We start from the raw sequence: 21,929 nt of genomic DNA on the forward strand, positions 1-21,929 counted from the left end.
GTAATCACCTCCAGCCCCTACACCCCTCCCTATCTCTGTAACCTCCTCCAGCCCACCTACCCCTCCCTATCTCTGTAACCCCTCCAGCCCCTACACCTCTCCCTATCTCTGTAATCCCCTCCAGCCCCTACACCCTCCCTATCTCTGTAAGCTCCTCCAGCCCACCTACCCCTCCCTATCTCTGTAACCCCCTCCAGCCCCTACACCCCTCCTTATCTCTGTAACCTCCTCCAGCCCCTACACCCCTCCCTATCTCTGTTACCTCCTGCAGCCCCTACACCCCTCCCTATCTCTGTAACCCCCTCCAGCCCCTACACCCCTCCCTATCTCTGTAACCCCCTCCAGCCCCTACACCCGTCCCTATCTCTGTAACCTCCTCTGGCCCCTACACCCCTCCCTATCTCTGTAACCTCCTCCAGCCCCTACACCCCTCCCTATCTCTGTAATCCCCTCCAGCCCATCTACCCCTCTCTATCTCTGTTACCTCCTCCAGCCCCTACACCCCTCCCTATCTCTGTAACCCCTTCCAGCCCCTACTCCCGCCCCCCGCCTCCCCCCCCCCCCCCCACCCGAGATGTCTGCGCTCCTCTAATTCTGCCCTCTTGAACATCCCTGATTATAATCGCTCCACCATCGGCGGCCGTGCCTTCAGCTGCCTGGGCCCCAAGCTCTGGAATTCCCTCCCTAAACCTCTCCGCCTCTGACTCCTCCTTTAAAATGCTCCTTAAAATTCTACCTCTTTGACCCAGCTTTTGGTCGCCTGTCCCTAATATCACCTTATGTGGCTCGGTGTCAAATTCTGTTTGATTTACCCTCCTGTTTTACTATGTTAAAGGTGCTATATAAATGCAAGTTGCTTTGGCCTGAGTGTCTGACGATCACCGGCTTGATCTCTAGTCTACACTGAGTTAGCTGAGATCATGACTGTTGATCAGAGGGGCAAAGTTAACTGGGGTTCGTGCTCCTGGTCACTATCCGGTGACCTCCCTGCACCCTGCCAGCCACGCTGACAAGTGCACGTTGAGTGAGAACAGTATCGGGCTCTGCTGTGATGCCCCTGCAGTCAAATTGCCCAACGACACTCATTTGGCTTTACGTTCAACTGTGCCACACTGGTGTACAGTTGAATCTTATCATTTGATTGAAGTCAAAAATAATCTCCAGACTCTGCCACTTGAAGCAGCAGCAAGGCACACTGTGACCCAGGGCCCTCATCGGGCATTGGCTGAATCAAGCCACCCTCCCCTCTGCCCATTCGCATTCAAAACTGTGGCAGACGGACGTCACACAGGTCATCCATTTTGGACCAAAAGAGGGAGCGATCCGACTATTTTTTTAAACGGTGAAAAGCTATGAACAGTGGAGGTGCAAAGGGAGCATGTACACAGATCACTAAAATGTACGAGTCAAGTGCAAAAAATACTCAGAAAGGTTAATGGAATTTTAGAGGGCTAGAATATAATGGGACATTTTGCTGCAGCTATACAAAGCCTCGTTAGGCCACATCTGGAGCACTGTGTACAGCTCTGGGCTGCACCACTCCGTCGGAAGGACATACTGGCCTTGGAAGCAGGACAGTGCGGATTCACCAGATTACAAGGAGAGATTACAGAAACTAGGCTTGCATTTCCTGGACTATATCCTGGATTAAGGGCTGATGAAATTGAGGTTTTTAGGATATTGAAAGGCTAGACAGAGAGAAAATGTTCGCGCTGGTGGGGGGAGTGGACAACAAGGGGTCATAACCTTAAAATCAGAGCCAGGCCGTTCAGGAGGGAAATTGGGAAACAGCTCTTTACACAAAGGGTGGCTCAAATGTGGAACTTTCTCCCACAAAATGCCAAGATCAATTCATGATTTTAAATCTGAGAGCGCTAGATTTTTGCGAGCTGCATCAAGGGATATGGAGATTAGGTCCCAGATCAGCCATGATCTCATTGAATGCCGGAACAGGCTCGAGGGGCTGAATGGGCCTCCTCCTGTTCCTGTGTAACAGGCTCGAGGGGCTGAATGGGCCTCCTGTTCCTAATGTAGCAGGCTCGAGGGGGTGAATGGCCTCCTGTTCCTAATGTAACAGGCTCAAGGGACTGAATGGGCCTCCTCCTGTTCCTGTGTAACAGGCTCGAGGGGCTGAATGGGCCTCCTGTTCCTAATGTAGCAGGCTCGAGGGGGTGAATGGCCTCCTGTTCCTAATGTAACAGGCTCAAGGGACTGAATGGGCCTCCTCCTGTTCCTGTGAGGCCTGAGGGGCTGAATGTCCTCCTCCTGTTCCTGTGTAACAGGCCCGAGGGGCTGAATGGACCTCCTCCTGTTCCTGTGTAACAGGCTCAAGGGGCTGAATGGGCCTCCTCCTGTTCCTGTGTAACAGGCTCGAGGGGATGAATGGGCCTCCTCCTGTTCCTGTGTAACAGGCCCGAGGGGCTGAATGAGCCTCCTCCTGTTCCTGTGTAACAGGCTTGAGAGGCTGAATGGCCTCCTCCTGTTCCTGTATAACATGCTCGAGGGACTGAATGGGCCTCCTCCTGTTCCTGTGTAACAGGCTCGAGGGACTGAATGGGCCTCCTCCTGTTCCTGTGTAACAGGCTCGAGGGGCTGAATGGCCTCCTCCTGTTCCTGTGTAACAGGCTTGAGGGGCTGAATGGCCTCCTCCTGTTCCTGTATAACATGCTCGAGGGACTGAATGGGCCTCCTCCTGTTCCTGTGTAACAGGCTCAAGGGGCTGAATGGGCCTCCTCCTGTTCCTGTGTAACAGGCTCAAGGGGCTGAATGGGCCTCCTCCTATTCCTGTGTAACAGGCTCGAGGGGCTGAATGGCCTCCTCCTGTTCCTGTGTAACAGGCTCCAGGGACTGAATGGCCTCCTCCTGTTCCTGTGTAACAGGCTCCAGAGACTGAATGGGCCTCCTCCTGTTCCTGTGTAACAGGCTCAAGGGGCTGAATGGGCCTCCTCCTGTTCCTGTGTAACAGGCTCGAGGGGCTGAATGGGCCTCCTCCTGTTCCTGTGTAACAGGCTCGAGTGGCTGAATGGGCCTCCTCCTGTTCCTGTAAGCCAGGAGCTGAGGTGAGCCACAGGAAGGGGCGGAATCGGGAATCCCTGCTGTCCGCGTGGCTGCCCCTCACAGGGAATGACCGGCGTCTCTCTGCTTTTTGACAGGCTCCCTGCAGTCAGTCGGAAAGGTCAACAGCTGAAGGATAGGAGGCGGACCACCGTTACAGCGCTGCCTGCGAACCGCACTCCTTCCCATCCTCGCAGACTTCAAACAAAAAAAATCCCAGCAAGCGTGAACCCAAACAGCTTCCTGGATACAAAGCTGGACTGGAGCGAGGGGTGTCAACGCAGAGAGGGGACTGTGTTCCGGTTCACCCCTTGTCTGGCTGGAGTTTGCTGCCGCTCTCGGTCAGCGTTCGGATTCCCAGCCCTCCAGCGTCGCCCCGAAGGCTCCAGGAACTGAAGATGAATCTCCAGCGTACCGCTAACATCAAAAGGAGTTAGAAAAATATTGGAGATGGCGGGGGGGGGCACAAAGGAAGTCAAGAACCAACCAATCAGGTACTGAAGGTGGAGAGGGGGCAGACCACCGTGAGGATGGACCAATGGCGGGAGTGTGGGGGCGAGGCGGTTGGAGGTCATGTGATGAACGCTCCAGGGATACGCCCAGAGTTGGGAACCCCCAGTAATGGCCTATTGGAACAGCCGGTCAACAATCGCAAGCCCAACCCCACACTCTGCTTCCCTTTCTCAGCCGCCGCACTGTCGGAGGGGTAGCGCTGAGGGAGTGCCGCACTGTCGGAGGGGCGGTACTGAGGGAGTGCCGCACTGTCGGAGGGGCGGTACTGAGGGAGTGCCGCACTGTCGGAGGGGCGGTACTGAGGGAGCGCCGCACTGTCGGAGGGGCAGTACTGAGGGAGCGCCGCACTGTCGGAGGGGTAGCGCTGAGGGAGCGCCGCACTGTCGGAGGGGCGGTACTGAGGGAGCGCCGCACTGTCGGAGGGGTAGCGCTGAGGGAGCGCCGCACTGTCGGAGGGGCGGTACTGAGGGAGTGCCGCACTGTCGGAGGGGCTGTACTGAGGGAGTGCCGCACTGTCGGAGGGGCAGCGCTGAGGGAGCGCCGCACTGTCGGAGGGGTAGCGCTGAGGGAGCGCCGCACTGTCGGAGGGGCAGTACTGAGGGAGTGCCGCACTGTCGGAGGGGCGGTACTGAGGGAGCGCCGCACTGTCGGAGGGGCAGTACTGAGGGAGCGCCGCACTGTCGGAGGGGCAGTACTGAGGGAGCGCCGCACTGTCGGAGGGGCAGTACTGAGGGAGTGCCGCACTGTCGGAGGGGCAGCGCTGAGGGAGTGCCGCACTGTCGGAGGGGCAGTACTGAGGGAGCGCCGCACTGTCGGAGGGGCAGCGCTGAGGGAGCGCCGCACTGTCGGAGGGGCAGCGCTGAGGGAGTGCCGCACTGTCGGAGGGGCAGTACTGAGGGAGCGCCGCACTGTCGGAGGGGCGGTACTGAGGGAGCGCCGCACTGTCGGAGGGGCGGTACTGAGGGAGCGCCGCACTGTCGGAGGGGCGGTACTGAGGGAGCGCCGCACTGTCGGAGGGGCGGTACTGAGGGAGCGCCGCACTGTCGGAGGGGCGGTACTGAGGGAGCGCCGCACTGTCGGAGGGGCGGTACTGAGGGAGCGCCGCACTGTCGGAGGGGCGGTACTGAGGGAGCGCTGCACTGTCGGAGGGGCAGCACTGAGGAAGGGAAGTTGGGTGTTCAGCAGTTTAGTGGGAATAGGGTCGAGAGAGCAGGAAGTGGGTCTCAGGGACAGGCGAGAGCATGAGGGGGGATCGGAGCGAAACTGGAGAAAGATGTGAGGTCAGGGCTAGGACAGCGGGGAACCTGAGGGAGATTGGGCCCTGTGGGCTCGGGGAAGGAAGGCAAGTGGCAGAGGCAGCTGATCGGATGGTCTCAATCTTTGAGACAAAGAATTCCTTGAGCTCCTCACACTTGTTGTCGGAGGCGAGAGTGGAGGAGGCATGGGAGAGGGGTTTAAGAAGACGGTTTGCAATGGAGAAGAGAAACTGGGAGTTATCTTTGCATTGCAGGATGATCCTGGGGTAGTGAGCAGAAACGGAGAATGTGTTTGACGCAAAGCGTATCTTCCGTCGGCAGTGCTGATAGGTGGGAAAGATTGTGTACCTGGACCTCCCTGGCGTGGTAGGCGATGATGAGCCCCAGCAAGATCAACGTGGACAGACTGATAAGGCATTTCAGGGCGAGCGAGTACATGGAGCCCTGAAAGACAGATAAAATACAAAAATATCACCAGCATTGGCAGACCAGCCCGATCAGATCGATCCACAGCACATGACGAGAAAAGACTAGTTGTCTCCTCAACACACCCTTCCCACAGCCCGTGTACACTCTCCCGCTAATATAGTCTCCTCCCACAGCCCGTGTACACTCTCCCGCTAATATAGTCTCCTCCCACAGCCCGTGTACACTCTCCCGCTAATATAGTCTCCTCCCACAGCCCGTGTACACTCTCCCGCTAATGTAATCTCCTCCCACAACCCGTGTACACCCTCCCGCTAATATAATCTCCTCCCACAGCCCGTGTACACTCTCCCGCTAATATAATCTCCTCCCACAGCCCGTGTACACTCTCCCGCTAATATAATCTCCTCCCACAGCCCGTGTACACCCTCCCGCTAATATAGTCTCCTCCCACAGCCCGTGTACACTCTCCCGCTAATATAGTCTCCTCCCACAGCCCGTGTACACTCTCCCGCTAATATAGTCTCCTCTCACAGCCAGTGTAGTCTCCCGCTAATGTAATCTCCTCCCACAGCCCGTGTACACTCTCTCGCTAATATAGTCTCCTCCCACAGCCCATGTACATTCTTCCGCTAATATAATCTCCTCCCACAGCCCGTGTACATTCTCCCGCTATTATAATCTCCTCCCACAGCCCGTGTACACTCTGCCGCTAATGTAATCTCCTCCCACAGCCCGTGTACACTCTCCCGCTAATGTAATCTCCTCCCACAGCCCGTGTACACTCTCTCGCTAATATAGTCTCCTCCCACAGCCCGTGTACACTCTCCCGCTAATATAGTCTCCTCCCACAGCCCGTGTACACTCTCCCAAATATAGTCTCCTCTCACAGCCTGTGTACACTCTCCCGCTAATATAATCTCCTCCCACAGCCCGTGTACACTCTCCCGCTAATATAGTCTCCTCCCACAGCCCGTGTACACTCTTCCGCTAATGTAATCTCCTCCCACAGCCCGTGTACACTCTCTCGCTAATATAGTCTCCTCCCACAGCCCGTGTACATTCTCCCGCTAATATAATCTCCTCCCACAGCCCGTGTACATTCTCCCGCTATTATAATCTCCTCCCACAGCCCGTGTACACTCTCTCGCTAATATAATCTCCTCCCACAGCCCGTGTATATTCTCCTACTATTATAATCTCCTCCCACAGTCCGTGTACACTCTCCCGCTAATATAGTCTCCTCCCACAGCCCGTGTACACTCTCCCGCTAATATAGTCTCCTCTCACAGCCTGTGTACACTCTCCCGCTAATATAGTCTCCTCCCACAGCCCGTGTACACTTTCTTAGTTTCAGATGTAGTGTATTTGCTTCATGGGTTCTTTGCTTAAGAATTCACAGCAACACATTGCTATTGAGAACGAGTTGGTTCATGAACAAAGGTTTAACAATCACACTACACATTACCGGTTCATCCACCGGGCTCACAACCACCTGCCCCATCGTGGATCCCCCCGAACCCAACTGGCTGGGGTTTTATTGAGTCTTGTGAACATCATGTGACTGGCTAAGCCCCTCGCAACTCAACAGGTGCTTACATTACATTCTCCTACTCATATAATCTTCTCCCACTGCCCGTGTGCACTCTCCCCTCTCGTGGACTCTCCTAAAAACAGATCAATTGAGCAAGGACGTCCTTCAGTTTCACTGACCCAAACTTGCCGAAAGTCTTTTCTTCGTTGTAGAATCCACACGCAGTCCAGCTGGGGTGTAGGGGTTGTAGGGGAGGGGGGGAGGGGTAATGTATGCACCTGTGAGGATGCTCACGGGTTGGTTGAACTGTTGGTTTGGGAGGGGCTTAGCCAGTCACATGATGTTCACAAGACTCAATAAAACCCCAGCCAGTTGGGTTCGGGGGATGGGGCAGGTGGTTGTGAGCCCGGTGGATGAACCGGTACTGCGACGTGTGATTGTTAAACCTTTTGCTAATAAACCAACTAGTTCTTAATAGCAACGTGTTGCTGCGAATTCTTAAGCAAAGAAGCCAGGAAGCAAATACATTACAGGGAGGGAAAGAGAAAGGAGAGAACAAAATCTCTCTCATTAGATAACGGGAGATATTAACTTCCTTGATGCAGCAAAACACCCAAGGGACCTCACTGCAGGAATTAACAAACGGAAAGGATTAAACAGCGAGGCGACAGATCCCGGGAGGAACGGGATGTGACAGGCATGATGGTCTGTGAGTGGTGGGTAGATGCCATTTGTTTGAACCAGGCAGTTTGCTGTTCAGAATCAGTCTAATTAGGAATCAAGCGCTTTGGAATTATTGATCCATAACCAGCCCATCGACTTCCGATAAACACAAGCTGCATTCACGTAAACCGTCCTCTCTGTCCCCATCGTCCTGAGATCAGCTCGCCGAGCGCGCACACATACACACACACACACACACACACACACACACCGGGCCTCAGTCAGGGTCTTCCCCCACCGGGCAGAACAGGAAACGACGACAAAAGTCAACGCAACCGGGCTGAGAGGTGAGCCGGAGAGGGGGTGCGAGATGGCACCGGGCAGGAATGCGGGGGCAGGCGGGGAGGTCTGGTGGGCGGAGACTGTCGGGGGTCCCGTACTATCCCCCACCTCGATCACGTCCCATAGAAACATAGAAAATAGGTGCAGGAGCAGGCCATTCGGCCCTTCGAGCCTGCACCGCCATTCAGTATGATCATGGCTGACCATGCAACTTCAGTACCCCATTCCGGCTTTCTCTCCATACCCCTTGACCCCCAACCGTGAACTCTCCACTGACCCCGGTCGTTACAAACCCCCCCCTCCCACTGACCCTGACCCCTCCCTCCAACTCTGACACCTTGATCCCTTCCTCAACTCCAATCATAAGAACATAAGAAATAGGAGCATGAGTAGGCCATTCGGCCCCTCGAGCCCGCTCTGCCATTTAATGAGATCATGGCTGATCTGATCATGGACTCAGGTCCACTTCCCGACCCGCTCCCCAATCCTTCTGTAATGCATGTGCTTGATGTGTTCTTAGCTTCAGAATTCATAGCAACACATTGTTATTAAGAACTATTAGCAAAATGTTTAACAGTCACACACCCACACCCTGGGGGTCCCTGGCCAAAGACCAGTCCGCCCTAAGTGGAGGAAGTGCATCCGGGAGGGGCGCTGAGCACCTCGAGTCTCGTCGCCGAGAGCGTGCAGAAACCAAGCGCAGGCAGCGGAAGGAGCGTGCGGCAAACCAGTCCCACCCTCCCCTTCCCTCAACCACTGTCTGTCCCACCTGTGACAGGGACTGTGGCTCTCGTATTGGACTGTTCAGCCACCTAAGGACTCACTTTTAGAGTGGAAGCAAGTCTTCCTCGATCCCGAGGGACTGCCTATGATGATATGGTGACACATTACCAGTTCGTCCACCAGGCTCACAACCACCTGCCCCATCGTGGATCCCCCGAACCCAACTGGCCGGGGTTTTATTGAGTCTTGTGAACATCACGTGACTGGCTCAGCCACTCACAATGCAACAGCTCTGCCAACCCGTGAGCATGCTCGCAGGTGCATGCCTTGCACCTTCCAACTGTGATCCCTCCCCACAACCCCTCACCTGACCACCACCCCAATCCTTGCCTGGCCCACCCTGATATCCCAACCCCCACCCACCCACCCACCGTGCCTACTCACTGCACAATCCTGAACCCGTGAGTAGGCGGCTGACTGACTAAGCAATGAACGATTCCTCTTTCTCCACAGCAGGAAGCTGAATTATACAACATTCCACCCAGAGACCTTTCCTGCGTAAACAGTTTATTATTAAAACCTATTTCCTGCCCAACAGATCCCACGGGAAGCACAATATAATAATTCTATCCGGCCAAATAACTAAGTACCTGCATTGAAATCAAACCTTAATCACCTCTCAAAGTGCTCCGCATATGACAGACTACTCTGGCACATAATGGCACAGCAAGCTCCCACAAACAACAAGGGGACGAGTGACCAGTTAATCTGTTTTTAGTGATGTTGGTTGAGGGATAAATATTGACGCAGGACCCCACGAGAACTCTCCCTGCTCTTCTTCCAATTGTTGCCATGGACTCTTCTACATCCATCTGAGGTGGCAGATGGGGCCTTGGATTAACATCTGATCCAAAAGGCAGCTCCTTTGACAGTGCAGCGCTCCCTCAGTACTGCCCCTCCGGCAGTGCAGTGCTCCCTCAGTACCGTTCCTCTGACAGTGTGGCGCTCCCTCAGTACTGCCCCTCCTACAGTGCGGCGCTCCCTCAGTACTGCCCCTCCGACAGTGCGGCGCTCCCTCAGTACTGCCCCTCCGACAGTGCGGCGCTCCCTCAGTACCGCCCCTCCGACAGTGCGGCGCTCCCTCAGTACCGCCCCTCCGACAGTGCAGCGCTCCCTCAGTACCGCCCCTCCGACAGTGCGGCGCTCCCTCAGTACCGTCCCTCCGGCAGTGCGGCGCTCCCTCAGTACCACCCCTCCGGCAGTGCGGCGCTCCCTCAGTACTGCCCCTCCGGCAGTGCGGCGCTCCCTCAGTACTGCCCCTCCGACAGTGCGGCGCTCCCTCAGTACTGCCCCTCCGACAGTGCGGCGCTCCCTCAGTACCGCTCCTCTGACAGTGCGGCGCTCCCTCAGTACTGCCCCTCCGACAGTGCGGCGCTCCCTCAGTACTGCCCCTCCGACAGTGCGGCGCTCCCTCAGTACCGCCCCTCCGACAGTGCGGCGCTCCCTCAGTATCGCCCCTCCGACAGTGCGGCGCTCCCTCAGTACCACCCCTCCGACAGTGCGGCGCTCCCTCAGTATCGCCCCTCCGACAGTGCGGCGCTCCCTCAGTACTGCCCCTCCGACAGTGCGGCGCTCCCTCAGTACTGCCCCTCCGACAGTGCGGCGCTCCCTCAGTACTGCCCCTCCGACAGTGCGGCGCTCCCTCAGTACTGCCCCTCCGACAGTGCGGCGCTCCCTCAGTACTGCCCCTCCAACAGTGCGGAGCTCCCTCAGTACTGCGCAAATTAGCTGCTACCTTTCTCACATTACAACAATTCTACTCCAAAAAAAGTACTTCATTGGCTGTGAAGCGCTTTGGGTGGTTCTGAGGTCATGAAAGGCGCTATAGAGACGCAACAACTTAATTTCTTCCCCAGATGGATCAGCTGTACATTTACACCCGTCTCTTATGTCCACTATTACACAGGATTATATCGGCTATACGGCACAGACACAGGCTATTCGGCCCAACCAGTCCATGCCGGCGTTTATGCTCCACTCGCGCCTCCTCCCGTCTTTCCTCATCTAACTCTATCAGCATAACCCTCTGTTCCCTTCTCCCCCATGTGTTTATCCAGGTTCCCCTTAAATACATCGATACTATTCGCCTCAACCCCTCCCTGTGGCAGCGAGTTCCACATTCTCACCGCTCTCTGGGTAAAGAAGTTTCTCCTGAATTCCCCGTTGGATTTCTGGGTGACGATCTGATATCGATGGCCTCTAGTTATACTCTTCCCCACAAGTGGAAACACTCTCTCTGTATCCACTCTCAAAACCTTTCATCATTTTAAAGACCTCTATTAGGTCACCCCTCAGCCTTCTCTTTTTAAGAGAAAAGAGACCCAGCCTGTTCATCCTTTCCTGATATTGAGATCGATGATCAGCCATGATCTTACTGAATGGCGGAGCAGGCTCGAGGGCCCGTATGGACTATTCCTGCACCTCTTTCTTATGTTCTTATGATATGTATACCCTCGCATCTCTGGTATCATCCTTGTAAATCTTCTCTGCACCCTCTCCAGTGCCTCTGTATCCTTTTTATAATATGGCGACCAGAACTGTACGCAGTGCTCAAAGTGTGGTCCAACCAAGGTTCGATACAGGTGTACCTCTAGAAATAAACCCTAGTTCTTGGTTTGCTTTTTTATGGCCTTGCCAACCTATGTCGCAACTTTCAGTGATTTGTGTATTTGTATCCGAGATCCCTTTGTTCCTCTACCCCACCCAGACTCACACCCTCCAGGTAATAACCAAGTAAATCACCGAGACAAAGAGTAACGAAAACCATTGGGGACAACCAGCAAGGTTAAAAAAGGGAAAAGTAGGGGAGAAAACGAGATATATGTCTATATTAAAGCATTTTTATACATGATATACAAGTGGGGGAGAGAGAGAATAGGAAAGTGAGAATGAGAGTGATGTCACACACAGATAGTGACAGAGAAAGAGACACAGTGAGAAAGAGATAGTGATACCATTCACAGTGACAGAGGGAGAGAGAGAGGGAGAGAGAGAGAGAGACAGAGGGAGAGAGAACGGGAAAGAGAGTGTGATACCATTCACAGTGACAGAGGGAGAGAGAGAGACAGAGGGAGAGAGAGAGAGAGGGTTAGAGAGAGAGAGAGAGACAGAGGGAGAGAGAATGGGACAAAGAGTGTGATACCATTCACAGTGACAGAGGGAGAGAGAGAGAGACAGAGGGAGAGAGAGAGAGGGTTAGAGAGAGCGAGAGACGGAGAGAGAATGGGACAAAGAGTGTGATACCATTCACAGTGACAGAGGGAGAGAGAGAGAGACAGAGGGAGAGAGAGAGGGTTAGAGAGAGAGAGACAGACAGAAGGAGAGTGTGATACCATTCACAGTGACAGAGGGAGAGAGAGAGAGAGGGAGAGAGAGAGGGTTAGAGAGAGAGAGAGAGACAGAAGGAGAGTGTGATACCATTCACAGTGACAGAGGGATAGAGAGAGAGAGACAGAGAGAGAGAGAGAGAGACAGAGGGAGAGAGAGAGAATGGGAAAGAGAGAGAAAGATACCATTCACAGTGACAGAGGGATAGAGAGAGAGAGAGAGAGACAGAGGGAGAGAGAGAGAATGGGAAAGAGAGTTGACAATTACGACGAGCCTCTCTGTTTTTTGAGGTCGGAAATGTACAACACCCATTCTGCGAGATGAAGAGATTAATCCTCACGGGGGAATCACTTGGCCTCTGGTGACTCGCAAACTCGTCCAGGAGATTTTACTAACAACTGAGAAGTGCAGGGTTACATGTGCGTCCCTAATATAATCCCAGACCACTGCCGGGCCGTGTGCAGCCAGTGCTTTATGTAACGTGTTATGTCGATGCTCCCTACAATACCTACATTGCCCAGATGTGCACAGTGCTCCTGGGAGCGGCGTACAGCTGTGCCCAGTGAAGTCGGCTGTGATTGATTCCGGTCCGCTGTGTCTGCAAGGGCTGACGTGTGCACGGACTTAATCTCCAGATCAGGAGTTTCCTTCAAAAGAAAAAGCTCTGCTCTGATCAAATTAGTTCAGATGTTTATTGTGGAAAAAGAAAGACTCTTAAAAAGCAAAGCAGCGCTGAGCGACATGGAGCAGGGCGGGGGGAGCTCAGAGCCAGACTGTGTTTCACTGAGGGAGCGCCGCACTGTCGGAGGGGCAGTACTGAGGGAGCGCCGCACTGTCGGAGGGGCGGTACTGAGGGAGTGCCGCACTGTCGGAGGGGCAGTACTGAGGGAGCGCCGCACTGTCGGAGGGGCGGTGCTGAGGGAGCGCCGCACTGTCGGAGGGGCGGTGCTGAGGGAGCGCCGCACTGTCGGAGGGGCGGTGCTGAGGGAGCGCCGCACTGTCGGAGGGGCAGTACTGAGGGAGCGCCGCACTGTCGGAGGGGCGGTGCTGAGGGAGCGCCGCACTGTCGGAGGGGCAGTACTGAGGGAGCGCCGCACTGTCGGAGGGGCAGTACTGAGGGAGCGCCGCACTGTCGGAGGGGCGGTGCTGAGGGAGCGCCGCACTGTCGGAGGGGCGGTGCTGAGGGAGCGCCGCACTGTCGGAGGGGCGGTGCTGAGGGAGTGCCGCACTGTCGGAGGGGCGGTGCTGAGGGAGTGCCGCACTGTCGGAGGGGCAGTGCTGAGGGAGCGCCGCACTGTCGGAGGGACGGTACTGAGGGAGCGCCGCACTGTCGGAGGGGCGGTACTGAGGGAGTGCCGCACTGTCGGAGGGGCAGTGCTGAGGGAACGCCGCACTGTCGGAGGGGCAGTGCTGAGGGAGCGCCGCACTGTCGGAGGGACGGTACTAAGGGAGCGCCGCACTGTCGGAGGGGCAGTGCTGAGGGAGCGCCGCACTGTCGGAGGGGCAGTACTAAGGGAGCGCCGCACTGTCGGAGGGGCAGTGCTGAGGGAGCGCCGCACTGTCGGAGGGGCAGTGCTGAGGGAGCGCCGCACTGTCGGAGGGGCAGTGCTGAGGGAGCGCCGCACTGTCGGAGGGGCAGTGCTGAGGGAGCGCCGCACTGTCGGAGGGACAGTGCTGAGGGAGCGCCGCACTGTCGGAGGGGCAGTGCTGAGGGAGCGCCGCACTGTCGGAGGGGCAGTGCTGAGGGAGCGCTGCACTGTCGGAGGGGCAGTGCTGAGGGAGCGCCGCACTGTTGGAGGGGCAGTACAGACAGCATGCTGCACTGTCGGAGGGGCAGTACTGAGGGAGTGCCGCACTGTCGGAGGGGCAGTAGTGAGGGAGTGCCGCACTGTCGGAGGGGCGGTACTGAGGGAGCACCACACTGTCGGAGGGTCGGTACTGAGGGAGCACCACACTGTCGGAGGGGCGGTACTGAGGGAGCACCACACTGTCGGAGGGTCGGTACTGAGGGAGCACCACACTGTCGGAGGGGCGGTACTGAGGGAGCACCGCACTGTCGGATGAGAAGCTAAACTGAGGGGCGTCTCCCCTGTCAGCTGAATGTAAAAGATCCCACGGGCACTACATGGAGGAAGAGTTCTCCCCGGTGTCCTGGGGCCAATATTTATCCCTCAACCAATATCACTAAAAAAAACAGATGCTCTGAGTCATTATCACATCGCTGTGTGTGGGAGCTTGCTGTGCGCAAATTGAGCTGCCGCGTTTCCCATATTACAGCCGTGACCACACTCCCAAAGTACTTCATTGGCTGTAAAGCGCTTTGGGACTTCCTGAGGTGCTATAGAAATGCAAGTCTTCTCTTTATTTTTTGTAAAGCCCACTGTGTAGGAGTCTGTCTCCCCCGCCATGCCTCTCCCCGAGTCCCCATTACTTGATGTTCTCAGACACGTGCTGAAAGACCGCCAAGGACACCCTCCTTACCGAATTCTTCACATTCCACTGTCAGATAGTTTAGAGGTCGCTCCCACCCATTCCAGCTGTTCCCCAGCCAGGCACGCCTCACCTCCCCGGCTGTCTGGCCCAAGACGTTATCTTTAGAAGGACACCTGACCTTGCTGCCCGAGAACACGCAGTACCGAGTGCTGGCCCCACTGGCTCAATCCGATCCATTTCATCTCTTGCGAGCACTCCGTGACGACAGGGAGAGCTGGCAGGAAGGGAAGACTCCACGAATATGCACCCTGATCTGGACAGCTGGTTCGCAGTCTAATATTGCAACCCAACGTGAGAGAATCAGGAGCTGGATCAGGCTGTTCAGCCCCTCAGTCCCACTCATTCCAGAATCTCTGCCTGATTATTGTATGGTGGATTCTTCCCCCATCTGTCCCACTCCACCCTCCTTAGCTGTGTAACCTCCTAGAGCCCCTACACCCCTCCCTATCTCTGTAACCTCCTCCAGCCCCTACACCCCTCCCTATCTCTGTAACCTCCTCCAGCCCCTGCACCCCTCCCTATCTCTGTAACCTCCTGCAGCCCCTACACCCCTCCCTATCTCTGTAACCTCCTCCAGCCCCTACACCCCTCCCTATCTCTGTAACCTCCTCCAGCCCCTACACCCCTCCCTATCTCTGTAGCCTCCTCCAGCCCCTACACCCCTCCCTATCTCTGTAGCCTCCTCCAGCCCCTACACCCCTCCATATCTCTGTAACCTCCCTCCAGCCCCTACACAACTCCCTATCTCTGTAACCTGCTCCAGCCCCTACACCCCTCCCTATCTCTGTAACCTCCTCCAGCCCCTACACCCCTGCCTATCTCTGTAACCTCCTCCAGTCCCTATACCCCTCCCTATCTCTGTGACCTCCTCAAGCACTACAATGCTCCGAGATCTCTGAGCTCCTCCAATTCGGACCTCTCGTGTATTTCTGATTATAATCGCTCCACCATTGGCGGCCGTGCCTTCAGCTGCCTGGGCCCCACGCTCTGGGACTCCCTCCCGAAACCTCTCCGCCTCTCTCCACCTTTAAGTCGCTCCTTAAAACCGACCTCTTTGACCAAGCTTTTAGTCAACTGATTTAATATCTCCTTCTTTGGCTCGGGTTCTATATTTTGTCTGACTGCCCTCCTATGAAGCGTCTTGGGACATTTTACGAAATTAAAGGCAGTGTATAAATGTGCATTGTTGTAAAAAAAATAAAGAATGACTTGCATTTCTAGAGCGCCTTTCTCAACCTCAGGGCATCCCAGAGTGCTTTACAGCCAATGAAGTATTTTTTTTGGAGTGTGGTTACTGTTGTAGGAAACGCGGCAGCTCAATTTGCGCACAGCAAGCTCCCACACACAGCAATATGGTAATAGTCCCTGCTGCTTTTTATCTCCTGGAGAGTTTGCAGATCTTCCGGTGCAGGAGGAGTGCATCATACAGGAGCGGAAAAACTCAGGGGGCCCATGATGACCACCCCAGGAGTGAGCGAGATCGATCAATTTTTGTTGTGCAAGGGTATTAAGGATTATGGAATCAAACCAGTGTGTGGAGTTAAGATACAGGACCGGCCATGATCTCATTGAATGGCGCCACAGGCTTGTGGGCCTCCTTCCTTCTCCGTCACTCTGCGGGGAAGTAACTTCTGCTGACGAGTAAAAGGGGGCAAAGCATTACTTTGGGGTTGGACGCAATTTTCTGCTATCTCACTTTTAGTGGGCTGTGTTATTTTACTGCAAGTGCGCTGGCTGCTAGCAGGCTAAACTCTCCGGCCTAGAAGTTCACCGAATATCAAGCACACCGTGTAACGGGCGAGCGATCCGATACCACCCGTTCTGCCCCTCCGCCCAAGACACATTTTACCCCTCGCGCTCTCTCTCTGACTGTCTCTCTCTGGTTAAACTGCCTCGCTCTCTTTCCCACTCTGTTTCTCTCTCTCTCTCTGTCTGTCTCACTCTTTCTCTGGTTAAACTCTCTCTCTCTCTCTTTCCCTCTCTCTGTCTTACTCTCTCTCTGGTTAAACTCTCTCTCTTTCCCTCTCTGTGTTTCTCTCCCGCTCAGGTCAAACTATATCTCTCTCTTTCTCGCTCTGTTTTTGTCTTTCTCTCCCTCTCTATCTATCTATTTCTGTCTCTCTTTCTGTCTCTCTCTCCTTCTCTATCTCTTTTCGTCTCTCTCTCTCAGGTTAAATTGTCTCTCTTTCTCCTTTCATCTCTCTCTCCCTCTCTCTCTATTTTGTTCCATCTCTCTCTCTCCCTCTCAGGTTAAACTGTCTCTGTCTCTCTCTCTCTCTCTGTTTCAGTCTCTCTCTCTCCCCGCCTCTCTCTCTATCTGTTTCTCTCCCCCTCTCTCTCTCTCTCTATCTGTTTTCATCTCTCCTTCTCAGGTTAAACTATCTCTCTGTTTCTCTCTCTGTTTCTGTCTCTCTCTCTGTTTCTGTCTCTTTCTCCCTCTCTATCTCTTTCCGTCTCGCTCTCCCTCTCAGGTTAAACTGTCTCTCTTTTTTTCTCCTTTTTCTGTCTCTCTTTCTGTCTGTCTCGGGTTAAAACGGAGAATGTCGATATTAGGTTAACTGTAACAGGGCATAATCTAGAGTATCAATTCTAAATACACAAAGTCTCTGGATGACCACATACCCAAAAGTTGTTAATCCAGCTCTGGCTTTGTATGTGTGAACTGCTGCTGGAATCGCTTTCCAGGGATCTGGATGGTGTAGCAATCTACGCTAAACGTTTCCCGGTCTTTCAATAAAATTCTTCTCATTTTGAGCAATTTCTGTCCTACAAGATAGATTGGGTGCAAGTGGCATTTCTGCTTTCCCAGCATTTCAACTCGCTGCTTCAGGGTGTTAATGGTTATGTGTTGGTCACAATCTGGAGAGAGCAAAGCAGCTGAGAGAAAGAGAGCGAGGGAGAGGGAGAGAGATAGCGAGAACGACAGTCAGAAAAAGGGAGACAGAGGGAGATAAATATATCCGCCAGAGAGAGAGAGAGACAGACAGAAACAGACAGAAAAAGAGAGACAGAAAAGGAGAGAGAGAGAGGAACATATCTCCAGAGAGAGACAGACAGACAGAAATAGTGAGAGACAGAAAAAGAGACAGAGGGAGAGAGATAGAGAGAGAGAGACAGACAGACAGAAATAGTGAGAGACAGAGGGGGAGAGAGAGAAATATTATGAGAGAGAGACAGACAGACAGACAGAAATAGTGAGAGACAGAAAAAGAGACAGAGGGAGAGAGATAGAGAGAGAGAGACAGACAGACAGAAATAGTGAGAGACAGAGGGGGAGAGAGAGAAATATTATGAGAGAGAGACAGACAGACAGACAGAAATAGTGAGAGACAGAAAGAGATACAGAGGGAGAGAGAGAGAAATATATATATATATATGTGTGTATTTGTATATATATATATATAAGAGAGAGAGAGAGAGACAGACAGACAGACAGACACAGACAGAAATAGTGAGAGACAGAAAGAGATACAGAGGGAGAGAGAGAGAAATATATATATATATATATATGTGTGTATTTGTATATATATATATATATATATAAGAGAGAGAGAGAGAGACAGACAGACAGACACAGACAGAAATAGTGAGAGACAGAAAGACAGACAGAGGGAGATATATATATGTATATCCAGAGTAATAGAGACAGATAGAAAAAGAGAGACAGAAACAGAGAGAGATAAATATATCTCCAGAGAGAGAGAGATAGTGAGAGAAAGACAGACAAAGAGAAAGACAGAAAGAGAGACAGAGGGAGAAAGAAAAATATATCTCCAGAGAGAGATAGCGAGACAGACAGACAGAAAAAGGGAGCGACAGAAAGAGAGACGGGGGGGGGGGGGGGGGGGGGAGAGAGAAATATATCACCAGAGAGACAGACAGAAATAATGAGAGACAGAAAGAGAGACAGAAACAGGGGGAGATAGAAATATATATATGAGAGAGAAAGAGATGGACAGACATAAAAGAGAGAGAGAGACAAACACAGAGAAACAGACGAGAGGGGGAGAGGAAACAGAACGAGAGAGGGAGAGACAGACAGAAAGAGAGAAACACAAAGAAATAAAAAAGAGAGAGAAAGACGGGGAGAAAAAGAGAATCAGAAAGAGGGAAACATATTATGAGAGAAAAAGGGAGTCAGGGCACAGAAAACGGGAAATACAGGAGAGATAGTGAGAGACAGGAGCTGGAGCAAGACAGAGGGAGTGCAGGACTGGAGACAGAGGAGTGAATGGGAGACAGAGTGAGAGAAAATGGAGAGTACCCATGTAATCTGTTGTTAATCACTTGTTAATCAGGAAATGTGAAGTGTGTGAGCCAGTTGCCTGCGCGCCCTGTGCACTGGGAGTCCTCAAAGATGAATGTCTTCACAGCAGCTGGGGCTGTGTGAGGCTCTGCCATTCTCAAATTAGCATCAGTCAGACTACTGGCATCTGACAGACGTGGAGGACTGAACTGGCCTGCAAATCACACAAACAGCAATATATATATATATATATATATATATATATAGTGTGTGTGTGTGTATATATAGCATATAAACAGAGCAACAGGTCAATTGGCACTGACTAACCAACCCAGTCTGACCCTTCCCTGCCCCATTCTCTCCCCTGTCTAACACTGACATCTGACCTGGTCCATCACAGTCTGAAAGCCCTCGCGTTATTTAAAGCAGCACCTGCCCAGAAACAGGCAAATCCCTCCTCTGTTTTGGGAGCCGAGAAATCCTCTCTTGAATTTCCATTAAAAAAAAAGTACAACTTATTTTAACAGCAAGTCACAAAAAAAATGTGTGGCTATCATTTAACTGCACTTCTGTTCTATATCCCGTGGGGGGGGGAAGGGGTTGGGTGGAGAGAGAGAGAGAGAGGGGTATTAGATTTTAACTGGAGCAGTTCGCTCCATCTCGCTTGACAACGTGTGGGTTATGCTTACCACGGTCAGTGCCATTCCACACACCCCTGGGCAAGGCTGTGGGGCATTCGTACCCAGGAGGGAAGCCTTCAATTCCTCCTCCACCCCCTCCCATGCCCCCTTTCCCCCTTCCTCCCCAGATAATAATAAGCACAGCTCGTAACACAGTCCAAGGTGGGGTCGCGGGGGGCGGTGTGGGGATGGAGGGGTAAGCTTTAAGATACAACACATCATTTCACACCCCTTGCTATTGATACAAGGGAAGGGGGGGGGGGACGACACAGATAGATAGAAACGTCTTTGCAATGGGCGGATACCGAGCGAAAGCACCGCGCAGAAATGCAACATGTTGGTGCTAAGTGTGATGGAAGACTGGGAATATTATTCACTCTATTACCAAAAAAAACACTGCCCCCCTCCCAAAAAAAAATTAAATCCTATGGGTGGACGTAAAAGATCCCAGGGACACTATTTCGAAGAAGAATAAGGGGAGGGGGGAGTTCTCCCCGGTGACCTGGGGCCAATATTGATCCCTCGATCGACAGCACCTTTAAAACAAGGCTTATTCAGCAAGAACCGGAGGCGATCAGGATGACTCGTGTCTTTAAGCAGCGAGGTGTTTGTGTGATCCACACAGGGCGGTGAGAGCAGATTTTACAGTAACTTTCACAAGGGAGATCATTAAATACTTGAAGGGGTTTTTTTTGTTGTTGTTGTTGCAGGGATACAGGGGAGAGGGTGGGGGAGTGGGAGTGAATTGGGTCGCTCTTTCACAGAGCCCGCACAGATTCGATGGGCCGAATGGCTTGTACCGTTCGCTGAAAATTCAGACAGTGCACTGCCGAAATGCAGGTTCTTTAAGAGAGAATGCAACCGAGAAGCAACCCACCTTGCTGTAGATCCCCCAAGACAGCTCGGTCTCAATTACCATGACAACGATGCCAAACATGCCGAAGATCAAGGCATAGTCGCTCAGCCGCTTCCTCTTCTCGAACAGGCACCGTCGGTGGCCCAGCTTATAGCCAACATTCTGATTTTTTCTCTTGGTGCCCTTGCGGGAGTTGGGGGCGCCGGCGGCGTGGTGCAGAGGGTGCAAGAGATGGTGCTGATGGTCCTCTTTGCAGGAGATGACTATCTCGGGCGCGTTGCTGCAGCCGAATAGCTGCAGGGCTTGCGAGTCGGGCTCCTGGTCGACGAGATTTCTCCTGGAGGTGCCCAGGCTGCTTAGGGGCTTGACCACCCCTCCGTTGTACTTGCAGCTACTCATGGCGATCTCGGTGAACGGGTTGCTGTCTCTCCGGTGGACCAGAGGGCTCGCTTGCCTGTGCTTGCCAGCCGTTGCCCCGGACAGGTGGTCATCCAGGTGCGCTTGGCTGCCCGGCCTGGAAGAGGCTAGCTGGTGCACGTTGCCCAGGCTGGAGGTGGCCGAGATCTTCCTGAAGGCTGGCGATGAAGTGTTGAGCAGGTTGGACAGGAGCTGCTGGTGGCAATGCTGTTGCTGCTGGACCTCCCCTCCACCTGTTGAGGCAGGACACTTGCACCTGACAATGTCCTCGGCCAGGTCTCCCACCCCGGAGTCATGGCAGTGGCCGTGCTGACTGCTATCCATCGTCCTTCCCCCAACGTGGAGCAGTCTAAGTCCTTCCCCGGTGGAGATCTCCAACTTGGGAGATCCCAACTGATGTTCCCTCGGAAGCGAGCTCCTCCCCTCTCAGAGATAGACCTCCCCGATCCACCGGATGATCCCGGCTGGGATGTCCCTCGGAGGTGAGCTCCTCCCCTCTCAGAGATAGACCTCCCCCATCCACCAGATGATCCCAACTGAGATGTTCCTCGCAGCAGGGCTCCTCCCCTCTCAGAGGTAGACCTCCCTGATCCAGCTTCAGATGAGATGTTCCTTGGAGGAGCTCCCCTCTCCCTCTCTTCCCTCTCAGGTAGACCTCCTTAATCCACCTTCAGATGAGTCCTACCTCACCCTCCCTCTTACCCACAACTCCTCCCAGTAGCCTCAGTTGCTGCGTCCTGCTGGGACAGGTGTCTGCACACCTGCCATGGGGGCTGGCTCTTCCCTCTTGCCCTAGCTCCCACCCACCTCTGCCCACAAGTGACCACTGGCCAAAGGGAGCTCAGGACCTGTCGCTGCTGCCCATCCCTGCCCTGCCCTCAGCCAGCCAGACCTCTTCTCCTCCTCCTGCTCCTGCTGCCCCCGTCCATCCCAGCAGGGCTCCAGCAGCCTCTGTCTCTCGCTCTCTGGCCGTCTCCTCCTTTTGTCCCAGCGCCCCGCCTCCCCACCCGCCCATTGGCTGCCGCCGGCCACGCCCACCAGCCCCGCGGCACCCTGGGACGTGTAGTCCTCCAGCCTTGCAGGCGGTCTGGGCATGCGCCCCTTGGCATGCCGGGAGTTGTGGTCTCTGCAAACTTTTCTTTGCATTCTCTGCACAAAGTTTGCTCCAAGTTTGAGAACTGCTTTCTCAAATGCAATATAAATGCAAGGCTTTCTTTCTGTGCTGCAAATCTGTTTAATTTTTATTTTAGTTGCTTTGAGGCTATATATAAAAATCTTTGTACCTGCAGTCAAAATTGTTTCAAATCTCTCCAGCCAAGGGCATCAGTTGATTTTCTCT

General features: G+C 53.8%; 1 protein-coding gene across 4 annotated transcripts in view; it reads right to left on the bottom strand.

The window, feature by feature from the left end:
- Positions 1-21,425, bottom strand: part of kcnn3 (potassium intermediate/small conductance calcium-activated channel, subfamily N, member 3) — a 108,403-nt gene extending 86,978 nt beyond the window's left edge. Inside the window, exons 1-3 of one of the 4 annotated variants that reach the window (XM_070868551.1) lie at positions 20,195-21,425; positions 12,411-12,545; positions 5,172-5,267 (exon numbers count right to left, since the gene is read on the bottom strand). In XM_070868551.1, coding sequence (XP_070724652.1) covers positions 5,172-5,267; positions 12,411-12,545; positions 20,195-20,914 — 951 coding nt within the window. In that variant the 5' untranslated portion in view covers positions 20,915-21,425. Of the gene's footprint in view, positions 1-5,171; positions 5,268-12,410; positions 12,546-17,013; positions 17,238-20,194 lie in introns of those variants that run through there. The other 3 variants (XM_070868552.1, XM_070868555.1, XM_070868553.1) reach the window with 3 other exon arrangements.
- Between the last annotated feature and the right edge of the window lie 504 nt (positions 21,426-21,929).

Source organism: Pristiophorus japonicus, chromosome 30 (assembly GCF_044704955.1).
Source record: "Pristiophorus japonicus isolate sPriJap1 chromosome 30, sPriJap1.hap1, whole genome shotgun sequence".
Lineage (NCBI taxonomy): Eukaryota > Metazoa > Chordata > Chondrichthyes > Pristiophoridae > Pristiophorus > Pristiophorus japonicus.